We start from the raw sequence: 21,955 nt of genomic DNA on the forward strand, positions 1-21,955 counted from the left end.
GGCGACAGCACCAGGAAACGGGATACGGGTGCTGCTGCCTTATGTAAGCGAACCGAGCGCCGGCGGGGTGACCCCCGAGGGCTGCGGAGCCGCCTGCGCGGGCGCGGTCCGGGCGCGGGCCCCCCCCGCCCTCAGGGCGGGCCGCGCCGCGCTGAGGGGCCCGCTCCAGGCTCGGTGCGCGCGCCCCGGCCGCCAACGGTCCCTGCCCGCGCGCGCGCGCGACACGTCACGCGCGGCTCCGAGCGGGCGGGGGCGGAGCCGCGCTCCCTGAGGGCGTCACGTGACCGCCGCCCCCCAATCCATCCTCCTCGGCCCGGCGGTCCCGTGGCGGCGGCGGGCGGGGGGCGCGGGCGAGCGGAGCTACCGCGGCTTCGGCGGGAGGCGGCGCAGGGGCTGGCGGTGAGTGCGCCGCGGCGGCGGCGGATCGGGGGAGGGGTGGGCCGGCGGCGGGGAAGGCTCTGGAGGCGGCCGCGGCTGTCGGTGGAAACATGGTGCCACACGTGAGGCTTATGTAAAGTGAGCGGCGGCCCGCCCGGCCAATGGCAGCGGCGCGCGCCCCGCCCCCGCCCGCGCGTCCCGCTGGCGTCACGCGGCCGCGGCCAATGGGAGCGCGGGCGGGGCGGGCGCGCGGCGGCCGGTCACGTTTCTGCCCGTATGAAGCCCGAGCCGGGACGCGCCGGGCCGGTGGGACGCGCCGCGCGCGGTGAGTGGGGGCCCGCCGGGCGCGCTCCGCGCGGCCCGAAGGGGCCGGGGGACCCGTGGGGAGCGGCGGGAGGGGGCGGCGAGCGGCGGTTGCGGGGGGCACAGCTCTCCCGCTTCCCCCGCCCGCCGGGCCGAGGTTACGTAACCCTCGCGCCGGGGCTCTCCCGTTGCCGGGACGCTGCGTGCGCGGGTCGCTCCTGTGCCGCGGGGTCCGTCCCGCTGCCGGCCCCGGCCCGCCGGGGAGGGGGCACGCGGGGCTCCCTCAGAACGGCGGCTGTGACACGTACCCCCACCCCCCCGCTCCCCGTGAAACCGCAGCGAGGGAAGCGGCGGCCGGCTGTGAGTCGCTCGCCGGGGCGGGGTGCGGGGCTGAGTGCGGCACGGCCCCCGCCCGCCTTGGACGGGGAGAGCGTCCGGGGGTGGGGGCACAGACACCCCCACCCCCAGCGGGGCTGGGACGGCAGCTGGGCTCTCCGAGGGGCGGCCGCCTGGGGCCGGGCAGGGGCGCAGCGGGGGCGGCGCTGGCCCTAGCCCGGAGCGGGGGAGGAGGCGGCGGGACCGGATCCGGTCCCCCGGCGGGGCTCCGCTCTGCCGTCCCCGCCGGCCGCGGGCTGCGGCCGCGTCTGTGCGAGGGGGTGCGGAGCGGGGGGAACCGGTGGAGAGTACGCGTATCCCATAGGAGCGCTGAGCGGCAGTGCGGGGGCACCGAGCTGGGTCCCGCTGGCCGGGCGGGCTGCTCCACGGGAGGAGCTGTGTGGCAGTGAGAAACAGAATCTCAGCGCCGCTGAGATGTGTGAGCTACAGGTAGAAGGCAACAGGTGCTGTCCATTTGTTTCTTGTGTTGCCTATAGTTGTAAGGACGCACTGTTCCTTGAGACGGTGTGGTTGTGCTGCTGTTCACATTAGGTGCATAGTATTACATGCATGATTACAAAACCCTTTATGTAAGTACAGTTTCATGCAAATAGGTGAGCAGCACGGTAACAGTCAAGCTGACGCTTTACATTTGACTTTTCGTAATAGGGTAAGCATTTCGTAAAGAGACAGCATTTCTCTGTGTACCATAGGAGCTTAAAAAGGCCTCCCAGGAGGTTGGTATGAGGTCTAAGATACTTGGGAAACTACAGTGCTTTACAAGTGTATTCCAGTGAAAAGGTAACTTGGCTGAGACACTGCATTGATCTGGATCAAAGAAACAGAATCATTAAGTATGGAAAAGACCTCTGAGATCCTTAAGTCCAACTGTTTCATCCATATGTCCAATCTAAATCTGCCCTCTTGCAGTTTCAGACCACTGTCTTTCATCCTGTCACCACATGCCCTGATAAGAAGTCTTTCTTCATCTTCCTTGTAAGTTCACATCTTTCTTTTCCAAATGCAAGACTTTGAGATTTATTGTCTTGGACATCTGAGATTGCATAGCTGTCAAAAGTAAAGGGAAAGAAGTGGAAATTCTCTAATGATTCTAGTGGTAAGAGTATCTATCAAGTCAGAAGTAGAGTAAAAACCTGATTAGTATGGTAAGAAAACCTTCCAAGTTGCTACTATTGTTTCAGCCACAGTTTGATTTGTGTTAGGGAGAGTGCCCACATTGTTGCACTGTAACATCGAGTTCCTTCTTGCTTATGCTTGTACGTGTTTGAGTGCTTTTATGATCTTTCTGTTTTGCCTTTGTCTCTGAAACTTGCATTATTTCTGCAAAGTGGGGAAGTTTCACTGAAGGACTGGACTGTGTCCTTGCTGCATGCAAAGCTAGATGGTAGCCTTGTGATGACAGCACTGTCCTGAGGTGTGGAGTCCTGATTCTGAACTCTGGAGGTTGCTCACCTCAGTAGTAACACACAGAGGAAAAGAGATGGCCTTTGGCCTGGAGTAGAAGAAAAAAAAAAGTCAACCAAAACCTTCAGGTTTTGACTTAAGGTTTTGGTGAGGTTTTGGCCATTTCAAGTGTATATTTCAAGGCAGAAGGAAGATACTTTAGCTGGATGTCATAAATGTCAAACACTACAGTGAAAGAGGGTGGTCTGTCCTGTAAAGAAGTGGTTTGGCTTGATGTAGTTTAGAAGGCAAAGGCGTGGAAAGCAGGTTTTTTGCTTTTGTGCACTTCTTCAGATTTGGCAAATTTTTTTGTTTAATTTATAATTCAAAGACTGCATGGTTTTGCTTGGAATATTTGTTTATTTGTCTATTGGTGGGACTTGTTATAGACTTCCTATATTCATTTTAGCAAACAAATTCTGTTGGTGAAAATCTAAGTAATCCTAATTTTTACAGTTTTCTGTTATTCATTTTGGATTTCCACAGAGAGGCATTAAAGAGGCAGCATATTCTTGGCATAATGCCTTCTCTGCTTTTTCTTCCTCCAGTCATTAAAGTGTGTAACAACACAGTTTACTTGATAAACTTACTTGAGCCTCTCCCTGAACAATACGCTCTTACAGTAATAAGCTTTTTTAGTAAACTGAGATATTGATGGAGTTTAGTCTCAAAGTATGAGAACAGAATGAAGTGGGGAAAGTGATTGGCAGTAGAGTTCTGGATGATTCTTCTACTTCAGACATTTATTATGACCAGGAAGTGTTTGGCTTAGATTCAGACTGATAAACAGTTTTCTTTTTCCTGGGTTCTTGCCACACCCTTATTTCTCTTAATATCTTTACAGTATTAGAATATGCTTTGCTGCATAAAAAAAAAAATCTTTTGCTGCATAAAAAAATTTTTTTTCACCTCTGAAAGAATAAGGAAATGAGCAAGTTACCATGGGATGAGGTATATTTGTTACGGTTTAAAAGCAAGAAGACTACCAGTAGCCAGTAGAACAAGTAAATTATCACTGGTCTAGATCAACTGTAGTGTTTTCCATAGGGTTGCTATGGTTGGCCTATGTTAAAAGGAACGTCATGTTCTTAGCAAGGCCTTGTGTAATAGCTGGCATGAGTGTCCTGTAGACACTGTATTATACTCATAATATTACCACATCTTAATTACTAGATAATCAGGTGTTTCTGAGGAGGAATTTTTGTCTCCAGTTTTGATTGCACAGCTAGAATTCCTCTATAAGGATGGAGGATTATTGAGATTTTTAACTGGATTATCTTACTGCATTCATACTTTCCACATTCAGCTACATCCCTGTAGTGCCAAGTTCTAAACTGCTTAAATATTCATTATGTTAACTTAGCTTGTCAAGCACTGAACAGCAAAGGAGTCAATTAATACCCGTATTATTCTTTGTGATATTGTTGTGCTACTCAAAAGGGCTTTTACTTGTTCTTTTGGTTATGGATGACGTTGGATGCAGAAAGCATTGGTCTTGAAAGTAATGCTGCTGGTGTTTTGTGTCCTGTGTAGAAAGTGTCTGTCTGCTTTCCTGCTTTAACTGCTGCCTTAAACCCTGCTGTGGGGTCAGACTAGAATATTATTGGTTGCTGTTGGTTAACGAAGAAGGTTTTTTTTTTTAAGTAGAACTGACTTTTTAGAAGTAGAACCAAAGCTACATTGCCTTTGCTTGTAGAGCTCTGCCTTGTGACACTTAGAGCTTTGTTTGTGAGGGGATGAGGGTGTTTTTTAGACTTCTTTCTGTGAAGTATGTTTAAAGGACATGGGAAAAGAGAAGGTAGCAGTCAGAACCACAGTTCAGAGGGTGATAGTTTTCCTATCTCTTGCTGGGATTTCTTGCGGCCCCAAGCTCCTTTTGTGAAATAGTGTGGCAGAGACGACCAGAATGAGGAAGAGTGGGATGATTTGAGTGTCTGTGAAGCGAGTGGCAATCTCTGCAGTGACACTCTGAGCACGTTCTGTCGTGCTGCCGGGAGCCAGCAGCCGTGTGTAGTAGGCAGGCACTGAACACATGGGACCCCGCATGCCTGGGCGTCCATGCTGGGATCTGCTGCTCTGCTGAGTGGCTTAGCACATCACCAGGCACGCTCGTGCAGCCTGCCTGTACTCTGCCTGCCAGCACTGGGACACGGGCAGGCTCTGGGCCTGTGCTTTGTGTTTCTAGGCTACCTTCAAGTGTACATGGGATCTTTGTCTGAACGGCTGCACTGGGCTTGCACCAGCACGTAATCCTCTCACTTGGTGCTCTGTCCCTCATGAGGAGTTACCACGGGGCAGCAGCAATACGCTGAGTTTCATGTGAGCTGCCCAGGTAGTGGTTCTGAAGTGCACTTTTTGTTCCTGCTTATCCACATATGAAAGGGAAGTTATGAGACTTTGTGTATGTGAAAGCTTTTGTAAAGTCAAGAAGTTTTTGTACAGATGTTCTGGTGATCTGCTGCTGCTGAAGTGGTGTGTGGTAGTCCTAGAGGAGCCTTATGAGTTCTCTTATGTTTTTTGGTAGTCCGATTTAGACAACTTTGCTTGTAGAACACAATCAGAAGTGAGGCTAAATTTATCTTCCACAACATATATAAGCATGGAATATGGTTTTCATTTTTCCTTAATTTTCTCCCAATTGGAAGGAAAATTTTATTGAGGATGCTGAAGGGGTAGTGACTAAAAATGCTGCTTACATGGAACATGAAATAAACAGAAAGCATTTCTTGGGGCAAGAGGATGAAGAGATTCTGCAGATGGTGTAAGCAGGCTGCAGAAGTTCAGTACAAGCAGTACCAGTGTTGATCCTGACAGGATTTGGTGCTGGGAAAGAAACTTCATATGTATGCCAAAATGTCTGGGAAAGACTGTCATTTCGCTTCCACCTATTTTTGAGCATACCATGCTAATTCTCAACACTTAATTTTTCTTATAGGTAGAATAGGTAGAGATAGGTGGAGATTTCCTTATATAGATGGCTTTTTAAAAGTAGAACTGACTTTTAAAAAGCAGAACCAAAGCTACATTGCCTTTCTAACATCCTGTCCTGAAACAGAGGCAATTCACTGTTAAATAACACCTGCAATTTATTGTAATTGAAGCTTAGGGAGACAAGATGAAGTGGTGAGGATGTCTAGTACTTGTCTTTTTTCTTGGTTTGGCTTCCTATCCTCCTTATTCTTTGCAGCTTTTGTATCTTAGTACAGTTTTTGTGCTTGACCTTATTACATGTACTTTTATGTTTCTGCTTAGTTTCTTTAATTGTACAAAGATCTTCAATGTATAAAAGCACTTAATTGATTTCAGTTACATCTCTGCCATGGTTCTCCTGTGACTTGAGCTCTTATTTCAGTACTAATACATCCAACTCCTAGGACAGGTACATGGTGTTTGTTAGGTTGCTGCACTTTTTGGAGTGGATTGTTGATGCGATGGGGACACGGATTTATTTGGCACAGCATCTTCCAGAAGGGGACTTTGATTCTGACTGAAATGTTGAATAGGCTGTGAACCACGGCAATGTCTGAAGAGCAGCATTAGCCTAGAATGACAGTAAATGTGGTGAAAGTATGTCCTTTTTCTTAAAGGAGAGGAGGAAAGTATGTCCTTTTTCTTAAAGGAGAGGAGGAAAGTATGTCCTTTTTCTTAAAGGAGATATGCAAATATACTGCTTAATGGGGATGTCAACAAATACTAAAGTTGATGTATGGTATTGAGATACTTTTAAATCTAGTTTCACCTATAATAAAGGTGAAATACATGACTGCATGGCGGGACATTATAATTTTTCTCTCCTTTCTGTAACAACACTTGGCAACCTTAAATGTATAATTTTCCCCATTTTTTTTCTAAAAGGGGCAAGAGTTGACATGCAAAAGTTAGAGTTCTGACTGTTGATGTTGTACTTAATTGTCTCCAGTTCCACTTGGGAAGACAGTGGCATTTTCTGGTTACAGAGAAAATAAGGTGTTTTTTAAAATTCACACTGCATACAAATAATTTTATGTACCTTTAAGAAGGCACCTTTTTTTAAGACTGGAAGCTGGAAAGAAGGATGTCTAGAAATCAGCATGGGGCATGTGAAAGAGATGGTGTTTAGTGTCTTTACAAGATGTCTCAGCACAGGCTGCTTTTTGGGGTTTTTTTTAATGGCAAATACCCAACCTGTTGGCAATTACACTTGGCTCTGTGCCAAGTCTCTTATTCAAGGTAAAAGAATAAATTTGAGAGACAGTTTCTATTTGCTCTTGGGGATGATCAGTTCAGATCCACATTGGACTCTTGAGCACAGGTGGTGGGTTTAACAGCACAAGGAATACTTAGCTCAAAGGGTAAAATAAGCTTTATTTCTAGTCTGGCAGAAATGAGAATTTGGGGTGGTTTCTTACGTTTATAAAGGGAACAGAATTCAGTGAGTAGTTATTCTGGGCATTGCTCGAGGAACCAATTTAGAAGTTAGGTTACTATAATAAATACTTTTATCAGTAAAATTTTGTTTAATTTCCTCTCATCTTGTATTTGTAGTCCTTATAATTGCTCTTTACCTGTAGAGGACATATTTTGCATGATTTGACTTCTGTTACATTATGAAATGGACTTGATTTATCTTTTATAATAAAACTTTTATCTTGCTTACAAAACCTGATATACTTTTTTCTTGTTTTTTTAATAGGAATATATTGATGACACTTTGAGATTTGGAAAGACCATGATTAGTACATTCATTGAGGTGAGTGTTTTATGTTGTACCCAAGAAAGTGATTTGTGATATCAGTTCTTTCTTAATGACTCTGAACTTGGGAGTGTGAGAGGTGTCTCTGTGATTTTTGTTATTGCTCTTTGTGTACTTCCTTTGAATTGCAATGTCAGAATGCCCAAAAATAGGGATCTTCAGGGCTTTAAATTTCCAAAGACCTGTTGCACAAATCATGAAGTACATGGAAATGCTATGGCTTCTCTAAATCTTTATGAAAATGGAATTTAGTGTAGTGTCAGTATCAAGTGCTGCATCTGCATTGTTTGCTGGGCAAGTGTTTATTAATAATTTCCATCTTTTTGATTGCTGTTGCAGATGTTAAGGAACTTTCAATTATGAGGAAAATTTTGGGGTCCAGAAAACCAAGTACCTGCTGTTACTTAGATAATCAGAATGATAGCTCAGGAAGAAAAGGGAAAATATTATGCTCCTAACCTGAATTTAAAAAAGCCAATCGTAACTTCCAACAGTATTTTGGTCAGTTCTGCTCTGCTTTGAAAATAAAGAAAAGTTGATTGTTATTGGAGCAAAAAAAAAGGAAACATAATTAAAGGAGAATAGTGGAGGAATGTAATCTGTGATGTGAAGAGAATTGATAATTGCTTTCATTAAATGTGATCTGATGATGCCACAGTACTGGTCCTAGATAGGAAAGACAGCTAATCTGGATAATGCTGTAATATTGCAATAGAGATGGAATTGTAACTGAGATTTTGAGGATTAACACTACAATGTCTGTTCAGTCTAAATGATTGAGAAAAAAACCCAAACAATCCTGTTTTTCTATAGCTGGAAAATGTGATCTGAATAGGTTCTAAAATCTGACTCTTTTTAATGCTGCAGGTGTGACTTCAGTTTTCTGCAGAAAGTGAACCTGGTTCAACTTGGTTTGCCTCCCATATCACAGGTGTGTTCCTACAGCAGGGTTTTCACTCCTTTGTAATATTTGAAGTCTTCTGTGCTTAGAATAGAGATACATCAGTATGGAAGGAAATGAGGAAATGTCACAAGTTCCGTCTTCTTTGTGAACTGAACAAATTAGGCTTCCTTCTGTGGAAAACACTTTACTGGAGGTGCCATCTGTAGATGAACTCTTTTAGTGTTTTGGGACTTGGGCATACTCAATCACCTGTACATTTCTTCTGAAAAATTATAGAAAACAGGTAAAATTGGCTGCCTCTAATTCTGTTCAGACTGTTTAAATACAAGTCACTCAAACCAGGCATTTGTTTCAGATAAAAATCCTGTTGGTGTAGATTTGTCTTACTTTCTGTTAAATTGCAGAAAGGCTTATCATGAGAATTTTTAGTAGTTTACAAGGACTATTCTTTCTTAATGTTTTAATGTCTTCTTAAATATGTTAAATACATGAAACCAATATGATACACAATTAAAATTGTACATGCTGCCACTGTGAGTATATTTTCAAACTTAGACTTCTGAAAACCTTTTTAACTTTTTTTTAATTGAAATTTCATAGGGAGTTGAGTTAGTGTAAAGGAATTGCAAGAGCTGTCTTTAAACAAGGATTTAACTGGTGCTGAAAGACATTCCACATTTTCAATGTTCTGGCTAAAAACTGTGAAATCTGCAAGTAGTTCTGGCTACAGCAATTTCTAACACTTCTTTTGGTCAGAGATAAAGCCTATAATTTAAATCCTGTATTATCAGTTTATAAAAACAGAAGCAAAACATTTAAAGAAGCAGTGCATACAGATTTATATAATAATATGAGTATTTTAGAACTTGTATTGGCTTCATGATGTCACGCAGGACGGAATGTTGTGAATAAATTCTTCCTTTAGTCTGGCCAGCACAAATGTACTTTCAACAGTTGGTAGGCGTGCAGCCTGTTAAATTAAGGCATGTTAGCATGGCTGTCTTCCAGAGTGGTTAGCTTGGGATTTGAAAACTGTTCCAAACCTTTCTTCTGCGTATTCAGATGAAGCACTTAGAATGATGTAATTGTCTGCCACACAAATGTTGGTCTTCTGAACTTCTGATTTCTTTTGTACCATTTATTTGTGCCACATGGCAGTGGCATGCACCAACAGACTTAGTTTCTTAGATTTCCTAGAACAACTTTCAGTTTTTTTGTTTTTCATCAAAATTCCCAGTGTCTCTCTTGAGAAACTTTTTATTAGGAAGAATAATAATGTTAATGGGCTTTGTTAGTACAGACTTCTGGCCATAAAGAAACACTTTTTTGGGAGTGTGAGTGAGTACTGGAACAGATTGCCCAGAGAGACTATGGAATATCCATTTTTGGAGATAGCCAAAAGTCATCTGTTGGTGGTCCTGAGCAGCCTGCTCTTAGGTGACTCTGCCTGAACAGGGAGTTGGACAAGGTACCTCCAGAAGTCTCTTTTGCTCTCAATCATTGTGTGAATTGAAATTTTGTAACTGCCTGGTAAAATCTTTAATGCTCTTACCAATCCTACTGACAGGGAGCCCTAACATTATATTGCAACCAAAACTTGATGAGCACTTGGAGCTCCTGCTGACCACAGCAGGCACTTTGTTCTGTGCCTTGCTGGGGAGGCCAGCCCTGTGTTCCCAGTGGCTGTGTCAGCCCATGCTGACTGTACATAGTGTGATACCACTCTGATGGTGAATCCTAAGGGTTATTTTATCTAGTGAAGAACATGCTATTACTTTAAAACTCTTTAAGACCTTATTTGAGAGCAAAAGTGTTTAAAATGCAAATTTGTGTCTTCTTCCTTTGCTGTATGACAGTTTCATGTTTAACCAACATTTATCTACATAGGAGTGACATAGCTGTGAGCATCTCTCTGGTATCAGTTTGAAGAGGACACTGTTGGGGGGCCCAGGTATTTCTTTTATATTTTATAGTTATAGAGGTGTCCGGACTCTGTAATGGTCAAAGATTTCCAGTAGAAGAGGATGAGACAAGAATTAAATGCATGTGGGAGACTCTGGACCTAGGCACCTCATGCTTTTGATGCTAGCTGGGAGGGAGCTTGATAAACACTTTTGCCACCTTTTCATAGAAAAAACAGGTAAGAAACACACATAATTATTATGATTCATAGTAGTAGAAAGATGCTTCCCCTCCTGCTCCTCTAGAGCTTATGCAGAAAATATATTGTTCTCTGTTGTCTTTAAACTGGGGTTTCAGTCATATATATGTACTCATTCCAAACAATATTTTGGGTATAAACTGGGAGTCAAAACTTATTTGAAGCTAAAACATTTTTTTAGCCTTAAACCATACTTATTCTTAAATTCAGGTTTGAGTTTCTTCAGCAAGGAAACAATCTGGTTGGAAGCATCCTCACTGTGGATGCCAGGGCCCTGATCTGATGCTGACTTCTTCCTGTGTAGGTGCTGCTATAAATTCAGGGTGGCACTCGGATGGTTCTGGAACAAGGCTGTGTCTTGATCAGTTCCCTTTGTAGAGTGGCAGCTGAGAGCAGTGGTTAATGAAGATGACCCTTATAAGAGTCTTGTGTTCAGGATTTTCTTGAGCTGAAAGTTGAATCGTGATCAAAAATTTGTGAAATTAATATTGTGAAATTCAGATTTTATGGGAACATTTCTGGTATACTAGATGTTGATAATTTTATTGATACTGACATCTCATTGCTTGTTTAGAAAAAGAGCAAAACTTGTTCATGATTACTTGGCGTGAGTTAAGTAATCTAGTAAAAAAGTTCCCTTACTTTTTTTAAGTAAAAAGATCTTGCAAGAAATGATTGAGCATCTTTGTTATTGTTTCCTATAATCTGAGAATATTGCCATCTTTTTCTTTTCCCCCCTCCTAGAAAAGTCCTAGTGAAGGTATTCTTTAATTGCTTGCCAGGAAAACAAGAAGCTCTCAATGTTGGTGAAGTTGCACAGTTGAACAAGTCACTTCCTGGATTATTGTTTGTTTTCCAACATTTTCTCTTAACATTTTTTGACTCCTAAGCATTTAATTATTGTCTAATTGCACAGAGAGAATGCATTCATTGTAGATGTTAATTTTCAATCATATCTAGAATTGCATGATCTGACTAAGCCCTTGCTAGTTATTTATCATCTAAATAAGAAAACTTCTATAATTTTGCACAGCAAAAATCCAGAAGACATTTGGAATCCCTTCTTGTTGACAAGATCTTCAGTAAAATTTAATCCTGACCATTAGGAATGTCTCCCATAGGTTCTAGTACAGTTAAGAGTACCCGAATATTCACATGTCTATAGGCATAAAATATAGTGTGGCTCTTGCTTTTTTGGGAATATTGGTAAGTTGATAGTAGTTGTGAATTTACACTCAAATAATGAGATGTTTGCCTCTTACTCAGTTCTTGAATTGGATAATTTTGACTCTGGATTGTTGGTTACTCATCCTTTATATGCCAGTACTAAACATGATAGTTTTTTGTGTGAAAAGAAATCTGGAAAAATCTGTTCTCTGAATATAACCAGATCTCTGCTGAAACAAGATTTTTGGGTTTGAAGTTACTGTTCCAGAAGAAATCTGCCTCCTTGGTGTTCTACAACCCTTCTTTTTTTTCAAAAACAAGCTCAATTACTTTTTTCAGCATTTGTCCATACATATTTCAGTGTGGTTTTTTTGGTGATGTTCAAGTTCAGGCTGTTTCCTGTGTCTTACTGCAGAATAAAGGAGCAACTGTAGGTACTGAATAACCAGAAGACCTTTGCTGCATATCTAACCTGGCAAATCAATGCCTACGTTTGTCCTTAGTGCTCAGTGGAATCATGGTGCCTTTCACACACTGCATCAGGATCTTAGAGAGCTCTAGTCTTTGCCAGAGGGAATAGAATTGGGGTTTTTTTGAGCCAACTGCTGTAAAACCAAGCTTAACAGGTGCCAGTTTAATTTTTAAAAAGTTTTTATTTATAGAGTCAAAATAGACATCCCTTAAAAGTTTAGAAGATGGAGCAGAAAATAAAGAAAAGCCTGGCTTCTTTCAATATCAAACCTAAAAGAGCTCTTTGTGTTTCCATGTTGAGATGCTTACTGAACTTGGTCTGGGATGTAATTACCTTCCTCAAACTGGTAACAAGAGAGAACCTCAGACTGGGAAAACATGCAAGCTTTTGCCTTCCAGTGTTGTTTGGTTAGTGATTGGGAATTTATTCAAGCATATGAGTGGGATGAATATGTGCAATTTATTATGTCATTTTCCCTGAGATTAGTTTCAAAGATAATTAATCTCTTTGTGCTGTCTGACCGTCTGTGCTCCTGAAGTGTTCTCGCAGTGCTGGTGTCTGCATGCAGATGTTCCACTTAAGCTCTTTCTTTGCTCAGAGTGAAGTCTGGCCAGCTGCATCACTTCTTATCTAAATTGCAGAGCGTAGTGGAGGGTTATTGCCAGCCTGAGCTTTTTTCACAGTTACTTCTATCTCTTCTAAGAAAATATCTCCAAAGTTAGGGCATATATTAACATCATATTATAAATTAAAAAAGCACCAAAATTCCCCCAAAGAGGTAAAGTCTTTTTTTAGGAAGAATTCCCTTTCTTCAGAAGCTCTTACAAGTTTATCATAATATTTTTCTTGTTCCTTCCTCTTTAGTCTTCCTGTATTCCTTACTCTGGTATGTGCCTCTGGCACTGAGGCTTTTGAGATTTTGAAATTGAAGAAATTTTGTGCAAGACTGACTTTCAGTGACGTTAGTCTTCCAGTCTTGCCTAAGGAACCCATTCCAGCTCAAACTGAGCCAGTTCTTTTTGAAACATACCTTTACAGATGACGAATTTGTGTTTTCTCCATTACTCAAATACTCGTTTTGTTTTGGTTTTTTTTTTCTGGTTTGATTGTCCTTGTGATCCAAATTGTAGTCACTCTAATGTAGTTATTAGGTGTGGACAAAGCTGCAGAAGTTCTGGCACGTTGTTAGTTAGAACCAGAAGTAATATGACTGAATTGCTTCTTGACACAAATTTCTGCCAGGTGTCAAGAGGAAAAGAATCCACATAGTATCTTCTAAGGGTCAGTATCTATTTCTTTTCTGTTGGTGGCTCTCTTAATTTGAACTAATTGCTTAAAATAATTTTTTTTAAAACCCTAAAAGCATGACTGTTATTGAATCAATCAACTCTTGTTTCAGGAGTTACAGGAAATTCCTCAAAAGTTATTGGATAGCATACAGATTTATTTGTTTATTTAGGGAACCATTCTCTCCCACCTAAGGAAATACTGCTGGAGTTTCCTACAGATACCTGGCAGAAGCTAGCCTGAGTGTCATGGAAAGAAGGGAGGAGATGATATTTGGAGGTGGAAAAAATTACTCACCAGAGGTTTAACAGCTCCGATTTTCAAACTGTAAGACTCTACATGCTAGCTATGGCACATTTTCATTGCCTCTTAGGCTTCCAAAGATTACAGAAAATACTTTGGGAAAATAATTTTCCAAGGAAAGGTTGTGTCAAAAAAGTATTTGTGAACAATTCTCATGGCTGGAAATACTACAGCACATGTAATCCTCTCTGGCATCAGAATTCAGGAGAAGAGGTTTCTTGTGCCTAAAGACTAAACCACAGCATATTTACATCAGAGTAGGAAAGCTGGGCCCAATTATTGCTCTTTCTATAAATAGCACAGTTTTGCTAATACTGCATTACTGCTATATTGGGCTAATTACCTTTAGAGAATTTAGGGCTATTCTGAGAGTCTATCTATGGTAGCTCATACTTATAAACCTATCAGTAGCGATTTACATAGTTTTATTTATATGAGTAAATATAGCAGGCCAAAGTTGGGGTCCTTTTTTTTAGTTTTTTATTTTGTGAGAGCTCTTTCCCCCTATCTCTAAAGAAAACATACGATTTCCTAACAGACAGTGGTGTTTTGATTATGGCAGTATTTTTTCTCATGTATCTAAAGCTCTTTCTAAGTAGCATTTTGTCAGGAAAATAGGAAGAAACTCCAAACTTGAGTACAGAATATAGGATGAGAAATTGTAGATCTTGCCTTACATTTGTACACCTCAGGCCTCCTTTAAGGTGTTGCTGTGAGTGCCTTTTTTCTTAAAGCTTCATTTGAATCATGATGGGGTTAATTACCTTCACTCATGGAACTGTCCATGGAGCTGTACAACCTCGGTGTCCTCTGAGAAGTAACAGGATAAATGACACGTGGGAAATGGCTTTTGAGAGTGGCTGCAGTTACTTAAGCAGACGTGCTCCGATTTACACAGCAGTGGGAAGAGCATCCCCTGGGTGCAAATGGATCAACACATTTATGTGGAAAATGAATTTGTAGAGAATTCTACAAGATGGCCTTACAAATAAGATGAAATACTTTAGAGAAATAGAACTATGAAAGATGCATTGTAGTAGGACTCGTGAGAAGTAATTTTAGATGATTAGCTTTAAAACATTTACAATATAATGTGACTAAAGCTGAAAGGCCAAGAAGCATTTATAATGTACTGTAATTAGGAAATAGTTGACTTCAGATTGTGATGGTGTGAATTATAACATCTGTATTGTCTCACCCTTCTCATGAGAGTGAAAATGGAATAAGGCTGTTCAAAATGCCTCTCAGTTGCCCCATGTCTGGGTCAGAAAAGGGCTTAATCCTACACCTTGACAGAGCACTCCTCCCCTGTGCAGTCCCAGGAGGTTTGTCCATGCAGGAATTCCCCGTGCCATGTTCCATGGTGCTCTCCGCGGTGCTTTTGTTCCCTGTCACACCCAGCCAGGCTGGCTGAGCTGGGCCATGCCCCTGCAGCCCTGGACAGCCCTGGGCCCACGGACCCCACGTAGCCGGAGCCACGGAGCTTCACTCAGAGTGGCCCCAGGAGGGCAAGGGACGTGTCAGCTCCTTCTGGCACAGAGATTAAATCAGAGATGAACCATCTGACCCAGTTAATCATTGGCCACCAGAGAATGTGCCATTGTGACATAATCCTGCAGTTTCATCTCAGAGTAAATACTCTTTTATCGCATGCTCTGGTTATGTAATTTTCAAGACAGAAGTGGTTAACCTTAGTCCAGGGAAAAAACTGTCAGAGCTCCTGGGTGGTAATTCAGTGCCTGGGTATAGTGTTCAATACAAGAGCATCACAGGAGGTCTGCTTTATCTGCATTAAAATACCTGAAGGGATAACCTGCAGAAGGAAGAAGTATATTTTACTCTACTGAAAGGCATTTTTCTATTATCACTTATAATAATATAATTCACTTGTGAATTATGTAATAATATATAATTCACTTGTGAATTATATACACCTATAATTATTCACCTATAATTCACTTGTGAATAAACTTGTAAGGAAAGAAAATTATTTATAACTTTATACTATTACTGATAGCTTAAGTGAATGTCCTTAAACTATACTTTTAAATGAAAGCAGATATCTTGGATATTATTTGGACCAAATGAGGAGACTAGTGGTGTTTTCTGGAAAATGCTAAATAAATGTAAAATGCTTGGAAAAACATCAATTAGGAGGGTAAGAAAATACTTCCATGTGGTGTTGCTTTGGAGGGAGTTGAATCATGGTGTGTTTTAAATTACTATTGTGAATGTTTTCCATTACAGTCTTTTCTCAAATACCTAAATATTTGTTTATTTGTGTTTAAGACAAAACTGCTGTAGTTAATATTAACAAAACTTGCTTCTGAATTATTTTTATTCACTGTTATCCCAGTCAAAGGTTTATTAGTTAATAACTGTAATCTTGAATATTTTAAAGGAACAAAGAGAAGGAATACACATTGTTTTATTGTCTTGAAAACAACAAAGATTCTCAACAAAGAATCTTAGTTCATGGTTTTACATTATTGTTGTCTCTGAGTTGCTGAAATGGATGAGGATGTGAGTCAGATTAAATATGATTTTTTTAAAAGATAGATAAAGTTTAACTGCTCTCCAGTACTTCTCTTTTGATGATACTTCAATATTGGTCTGTCCTTGATTCATCTCTGTATACACTCTGATTTTTGAGCCTGGTGCATCAGAATTTGGTTTAAAAGCAGGGATATGGGTTTTTTTTTGTTTTGTTTTAACCTTACTTTTCCAAGCAATTTTTATCATACCCTCCAGATTAGTGGTAAGCAGTAGATAAAATTATTCTCAGGGTTATTCATGCCTTAGAATTTTTGATGGTGGTGCTTAGGTGTGTTTATGTGTTTAGTTTCCCTGTACCTGCTCTATGTTCTGTCTGCTCACCTACATGGCTATTGTATAAAGAAAGAAATGAAGAGTACAGTAATTTTCCTTCCCAACTGATCTTAAAAAAAAAACCAAACCCCAGTATAAAACAGAAGACCAATCCAAATTACCTCCAAACCAAATAAGCAATGGTCTGATGTCTGATTAGAGGATTTTTCTTTATCAAGGTAAACTGAAAGGCAGTGGAATGGTTTCACTGGAAATCATAATAGTGATTATCCAAATCTGTGCAGCAATACTGACAAGTATTAAGTAAAAAAACAGAAAACAAGGAAATATGTGAACTCTTCAGGAGTTTTTCCATGTTTATTCAGCTTTCTTTCTTATGTGTGGGTTTTTACTAAAAAATAAATACCTTCTTCATGATAAAACATTGTGAGATTTTCAATTTAACTGAAACATTTCACCATTCAAATGCTGAATATATTAACCATCATGTCATTTTTTTACTTTCTTCAAATCAATATCAGTGTAAATTCCAGTTTGTCAGCAAGGCAAACAAGAGAACAATTTTTTTTTTCTTCCTTCCCTTCCTCAGATTTGTGCATCTGTACTTCCAAACAGAATTTATACAGAGGGAAAATTCTGAATATGGCTTGATTTGCTCTTGGTCTTGGCAGTGTTTCTGATGAGTGTCCCACGGACTCTGTCACGTTCTGGGGGCTCTCCTCTAGCACTGAGGAGCAGAGCCCTGAGCAGCAGCCTGGCATCAGTGGAAACGTTTCTCTGTCATTCTCCTTAAAAGAGCAGCTCAAGATGTGTGACTATTCTGGACTTCCAAGTGACCACAGCCAGATGATTGCTGAAGACTCAGAAATTCAAGCAAAGCCTGAACACTCTCATGAAGTTCTTCAGGAAGATATTGAAATGAGCAGTGGTTCCAGTGGAAATGATTCCAGTGGAAATGACTCCAGTGGGAATGACACAAATGAAAACTATTCAAGTGGGCATGATTCTCATGGTCATGAATCTGATGAAAATGGGAAGGATTCAGCAATGCTCATGGAATCTTCAGACTGTCATAAAAGGTAGTAGCTATTATTACATACATTTCAGTTTTATTTTTGCCTCTAAAGACTTTTTACATGTGAATCAATATTTCTGAATAATAACTAAGGTATGAAGCCTCTTCAGCACGGAGCTGAGTGTGCTACTTAAGTTGTACTCTCATGTGAAGTAAATTATGTAATATATTTCATAAAGAAAAGGTCTATGGTGTTGGTGTGTGCATTGCCAGCATAATTTGCATCTTTCTTCTCATCACTGAGTGTTTAACTTGCATTATTCATTTATTTTCTTGTAAACCAACTTTTAAAACCAGATAAGAATCAGTTGATTCTTATGTGTGAGGATGCAACCATGCTGTTTTAATATTTTCAATAATAGTTTACTGGACAGAGCAAAACTATGTTAAGAACCACCTCTCTAGTAGACCTGTGAGGACCAAGGTGTTGGGACTCAATGATCCTTATGGTCCTTTCCAACTAAAGCTATTCTGTGCTGCTTAGATAAATGTTTACAGCTTTAGTGCCCATTTGTTGTACCATGCAGAAACTTTTCAAATTTGGGGTCGGGGTTCAGGGCTTTTGTTTGTTTTTGTCGGGGCGTTTTTTTGGTGGTGGTTCCGGTTTTTTTGTTTGGGTTTTTTGTTTGGGTTTTTTGTTTGGTTTTTTTTGCTTATTTTTTGGATTTTTTTTTTTTTTTTAGGTAGCCAGTCATTAATAGGAAAATAAAAAGCTACAATGAACAACAAATTTTTTGTTAGGTTTTCAGATATTAATCTTCTTCTCTTTTCCTTATTCTAGTTCAAGCTCAAATGCGTTTAGTCTGATGATTGCAAACTCTGACCACAATCAGTCCAGCAGTGGATGCAGGTAAATTAATGGACATATATTTTTCAGTAATATGCTAAATGCTGAAAACTAAATAATGTTGTATTTTGGTTTTTTTGTTTTGTTTTGCCTCAACCTGAATGACTACACAAGACATCCTGTCTTTGATTTCTTCCTGTCGTAATCAGTCACATCTCATATTAACCACTTGATTAAATTAGAGCTTTTTGTTGCTGTTCCATGCGAGTTGTGTGGTAACCTTTGAAGTCATATTACTTTGTTTTGATTTGGTAGCTTAGCTCTGTAATTTTTTTTGTGGGTCCTTTTGACTATTGCTTCAGTTACAGTGGGGTTTTGTAGCTCTTAAATTTTTTTTTGCTCTTCAGAATTTAGTCTGAACCTGGTGGTTTGTTAAGATCAGAATTCACCGTTGAGCTGGGTTGTTCCTGGGTGTCCAGCAGCTGTATCATCTGCCTCTCCTGTGTTCCATTTGCTGGGATTCAAGGCCCCAGGGTGTAATGATAAATGATACACAAACACCTGCTGCAGGAATGAAACCCTCTGTATGGACTCTGCCTCTGTACCTCATAGCCCTGAAAAGCCTGGTAGCTTGAAGGCTTATATTTAGACACTTCAGAGTACCCTGCTGACTTGTTTTTTTAAGTCAACTTTTAAGTCAGATCAGGAGATCAAAGCCTGGTCCTGAGTAGATCAAAGCTATCTAGCTAGAGCATGTTGATGTTAAGACCCATATCTAAGACCTGCCTACTTGAATGTTTTTCTACCTGATGCAGTTCCTAGAAAAGTGGCAAATTCAAATTACTCTTATGCACCATTTTGTGTGTGTTCAACTTATTTTCTGTGTCTGCCTTGCATGCACCTGGAGATTTTGTTCCATGCTGTATTTTCATCTGGAAATTGTGATCCAGTGTTTATGTTGCTTAGTGTGAAAGAGTGAGCCAAAGGCATTTCTTAATCTTTGTTTCCCATTGATTTCGTTTTCTTCGCTATGAGATCTTGGAGGGTTTTAGTTAGTACAGTTTTTTTGGTGTTTCAATTTTAAATTTTATTAATAGCTCTCTGCTCAGAAATAATTAAGAATCCAGATAGCAGTGTGTTCTCCCCAGCCATCGGGCACTGTGCTAGAGGGTTACAGAGCAGAATCTGATCAGCATTTGGGAATGGGAGACTGAAGATATCTAGAGAATGATCTTCAAAGAGAAGACTAAAATAGTCTGATAAACTACATATTTTTGTAGGCTTGATCTTTGATTCAGACTACAGGGTTTGCGTTCAGTATCAGTGCCAACCAACAACTCTAGTTTAATATCTGTAGGTACCTTTCCATTTACTGTCCACAAAAAGCAAAATGAAAAGCTCCTATCTTTATAAACTTGCTTATTCTGTCCTCTGCAAGTCACACCTTCCCTGTGGCTGCCTGCTGTGCCTGATGCTACTGCATGCTGGAAAAACATTCTGGAGTTGTGGAACTTATTTTCCAAGAATGTCCATCTTCCGTATTTGCTGCTGCCGTAGGCTAATTTGGAAACGTTTTTCTTTTTGCAGAAGAATCTGACCACTGTTATGAAGCAGTCTCTACTCTGAGAGTACAAACCAGCAGTATGCTCAGTTATTTCATAATCTTTCCTCTCTCTTTTTCTCTATTGCCAGCATGAAGGGTTCTTCTATGAAACTCTGTTAACAAAGCCCTGTTTGATTGCAGCAGTCTGAACTGTCAAGCCACGTTGTACACGTGATTTTAATACACAGTATGAACATCATGTTTCCCAAGGGAGTACTATAGTCTTTTGTTTGATCCCTTGCCGTTAGTTCTTGGTACAAAATGGCCAGTGAGTAAATGAACGCTGTGTGTCTCACAGTGCATTGTGATGGAAGCAAGAACAATGTGTATTCTCTAGTACAGCTTTGTCACTTTGCAAGCATTTTTGGTAAAATACCCAACACCTGTCAGATGATTTATCTACCTTTTCAAGCTCTTAAAACTTCTCAGAAAAATGTTCACAAATCCTCTTGAAAATTACTTGGCAGCTGAAGCCGCTTTTCTGGCCGCTTCAGTCAGGCAGTGCAGTTGCCAGGACTATTGTTTCCACAGCAGTGCCCAGGTTAACTTCTTACAGATTATCAGCCATGACAATCAGGTGTTAAGAGAAGACCTTCCTTTGGAAAGGGAGAAAATTTCAGGAATATTTAAGGACAGCTCTATAATCCTGTTGATAATTGTGAATGAAATGATCAGCTTTTAAAATCTCCAATGCAAAAGACAAGGTGAATTATCATTTTAACTCCTTCCTATCCCTCTGCCATACATCTTTGTTACCCTCTCCCTCACTTCCCTCACCTCCTTTTCTCTTCCTTTGTGATTGTGTCAGCACCTCTCAATAATGGGGAGAGATACCAGGAACTGGAAAGGAAGGTGATGACTTGGCACTGATAGTCTCTGTAGTTTGTCCTTCTCCACTGAGACAGCTCTTCTGAACATGCACCTGAGACCTGTGAATGCAGCTTCTGTCTCCAGCCTCCTCTGATCTTTTCCTTGCAAATTTAGTCACGGTTTCCTTATCTTATTTAATGTGTTGCCATGCTTAGGTGGGATATGTTATTCAAAGGATTTCTCCATTTGTTTTGTTAACTTGATGCTCTCCCACTGCCATTCCCTTTTCAGGGACCTTTCTTAAGAGAACCTGCTTGAACAGGAGGTGAAGACTTCAATGGACCTCCTGCTTCTCTCCTTTGGAGTCCATGAACATTTCTGAGTTTGATTTTGAAAAGAACTAAGGAAAATAACACTAAAAAGGGAAGAGGGGGGACTCTGGCAAAGAAAAGAAAAAAAAGAAATTCTGTGGTGCTTGGGCATATGTACTGCTGCACATACAGAGCCCATTTTACAAATACACTCCAAGTGGTGGTAAATCTTTCATTTTAAATGGTCACGCAAGAATTTCCTTAAGTTCTGGAAACAGATACTGAGTGAGTACTGGCAAAGTCAATGAGGCTAGTGGTAGAAATTGATGTGGGTGAGAAGTGCCAGAGTACATTTGAGCTTCTCTGAAGATGATATGTCACTTCAAGCACTCAAGTGATGTTGTGTTTTTTGTTTTTTCATCTTACAGTAGTGAGCAGTCCACTAAAGCCAAAACACAAAAGGAATTGCTGAAGACACTGCAGGAGCTGAAAGCTCACCTTCCTTCTGAGAAGAGAGTCAAAGGCAAATCCAGTGTCCTAACGACGCTGAAATATGCCCTTAAAAGCATTAAACAAGTTAAAGGTAATAAAGTGTGATACTGCCTAGATAATGCCAACCTGGCTAAAGTGAAACTTTCAAAATAGGAGTTTAAATAAACTAGCTCTACACAGAAAACTGTACTATGACTGAAAACCTTTCTAACCAAATATTTTCACATTGTTGCTATTTGTTGGCTTTTGTTCCTTTGGGAGTTGAAGCAGCTCTCTAGAGGCTTGATGGTTTACTGCTGTTTGATTGAGTTAGAAAATTGACTTGAAAACAATTTACGGTTTCATACTGTTTGAACTGTTAGACTAAAATACGTGACCATTCATATATGGGTAGATTAAGATGTGTACATTTGTTTGAGTTCCTGATGAGGAAGCTCTACCAGGGAAAATGATGTATTTGGAATAATGCCTAGATTTCCCAACTGCCAACTTCCCAACTTCT

The 21,955-nt window shown here is 40.7% G+C and overlaps 1 protein-coding gene across 11 annotated transcripts in view; it reads left to right on the forward strand.

The window, feature by feature from the left end:
• The first annotated feature begins 212 nt into the window (after positions 1-212).
• Positions 213-21,955, forward strand: part of PER2 (period circadian regulator 2) — a 46,836-nt gene continuing 25,093 nt past the window's right edge. For 2 of the 11 annotated variants that reach the window (XM_053986830.1, XM_053986829.1), the window contains exons 1-7: positions 829-1,041; positions 7,193-7,249; positions 8,120-8,183; positions 10,136-10,296; positions 16,965-17,454; positions 18,232-18,300; positions 21,390-21,544. In XM_053986830.1, the coding sequence (XP_053842805.1) occupies positions 17,183-17,454; positions 18,232-18,300; positions 21,390-21,544 (496 nt within the window). In that variant the 5' untranslated portion in view covers positions 829-1,041; positions 7,193-7,249; positions 8,120-8,183; positions 10,136-10,296; positions 16,965-17,182. Of the gene's footprint in view, positions 400-646; positions 704-827; positions 1,042-1,986; positions 2,053-7,192; positions 7,250-8,119; positions 8,184-10,043; positions 10,108-10,129; positions 10,297-13,415; positions 13,571-16,964; positions 17,455-18,231; positions 18,301-21,389; positions 21,545-21,955 lie in introns of those variants that run through there. The other 9 variants (XM_053986827.1, XM_053986824.1, XM_053986825.1 and 6 more) reach the window with 9 other exon arrangements.

Source organism: Vidua macroura, chromosome 10 (genome assembly GCF_024509145.1).
Source record: "Vidua macroura isolate BioBank_ID:100142 chromosome 10, ASM2450914v1, whole genome shotgun sequence".
Taxonomy (NCBI): Eukaryota; Metazoa; Chordata; class Aves; order Passeriformes; family Viduidae; genus Vidua; species Vidua macroura.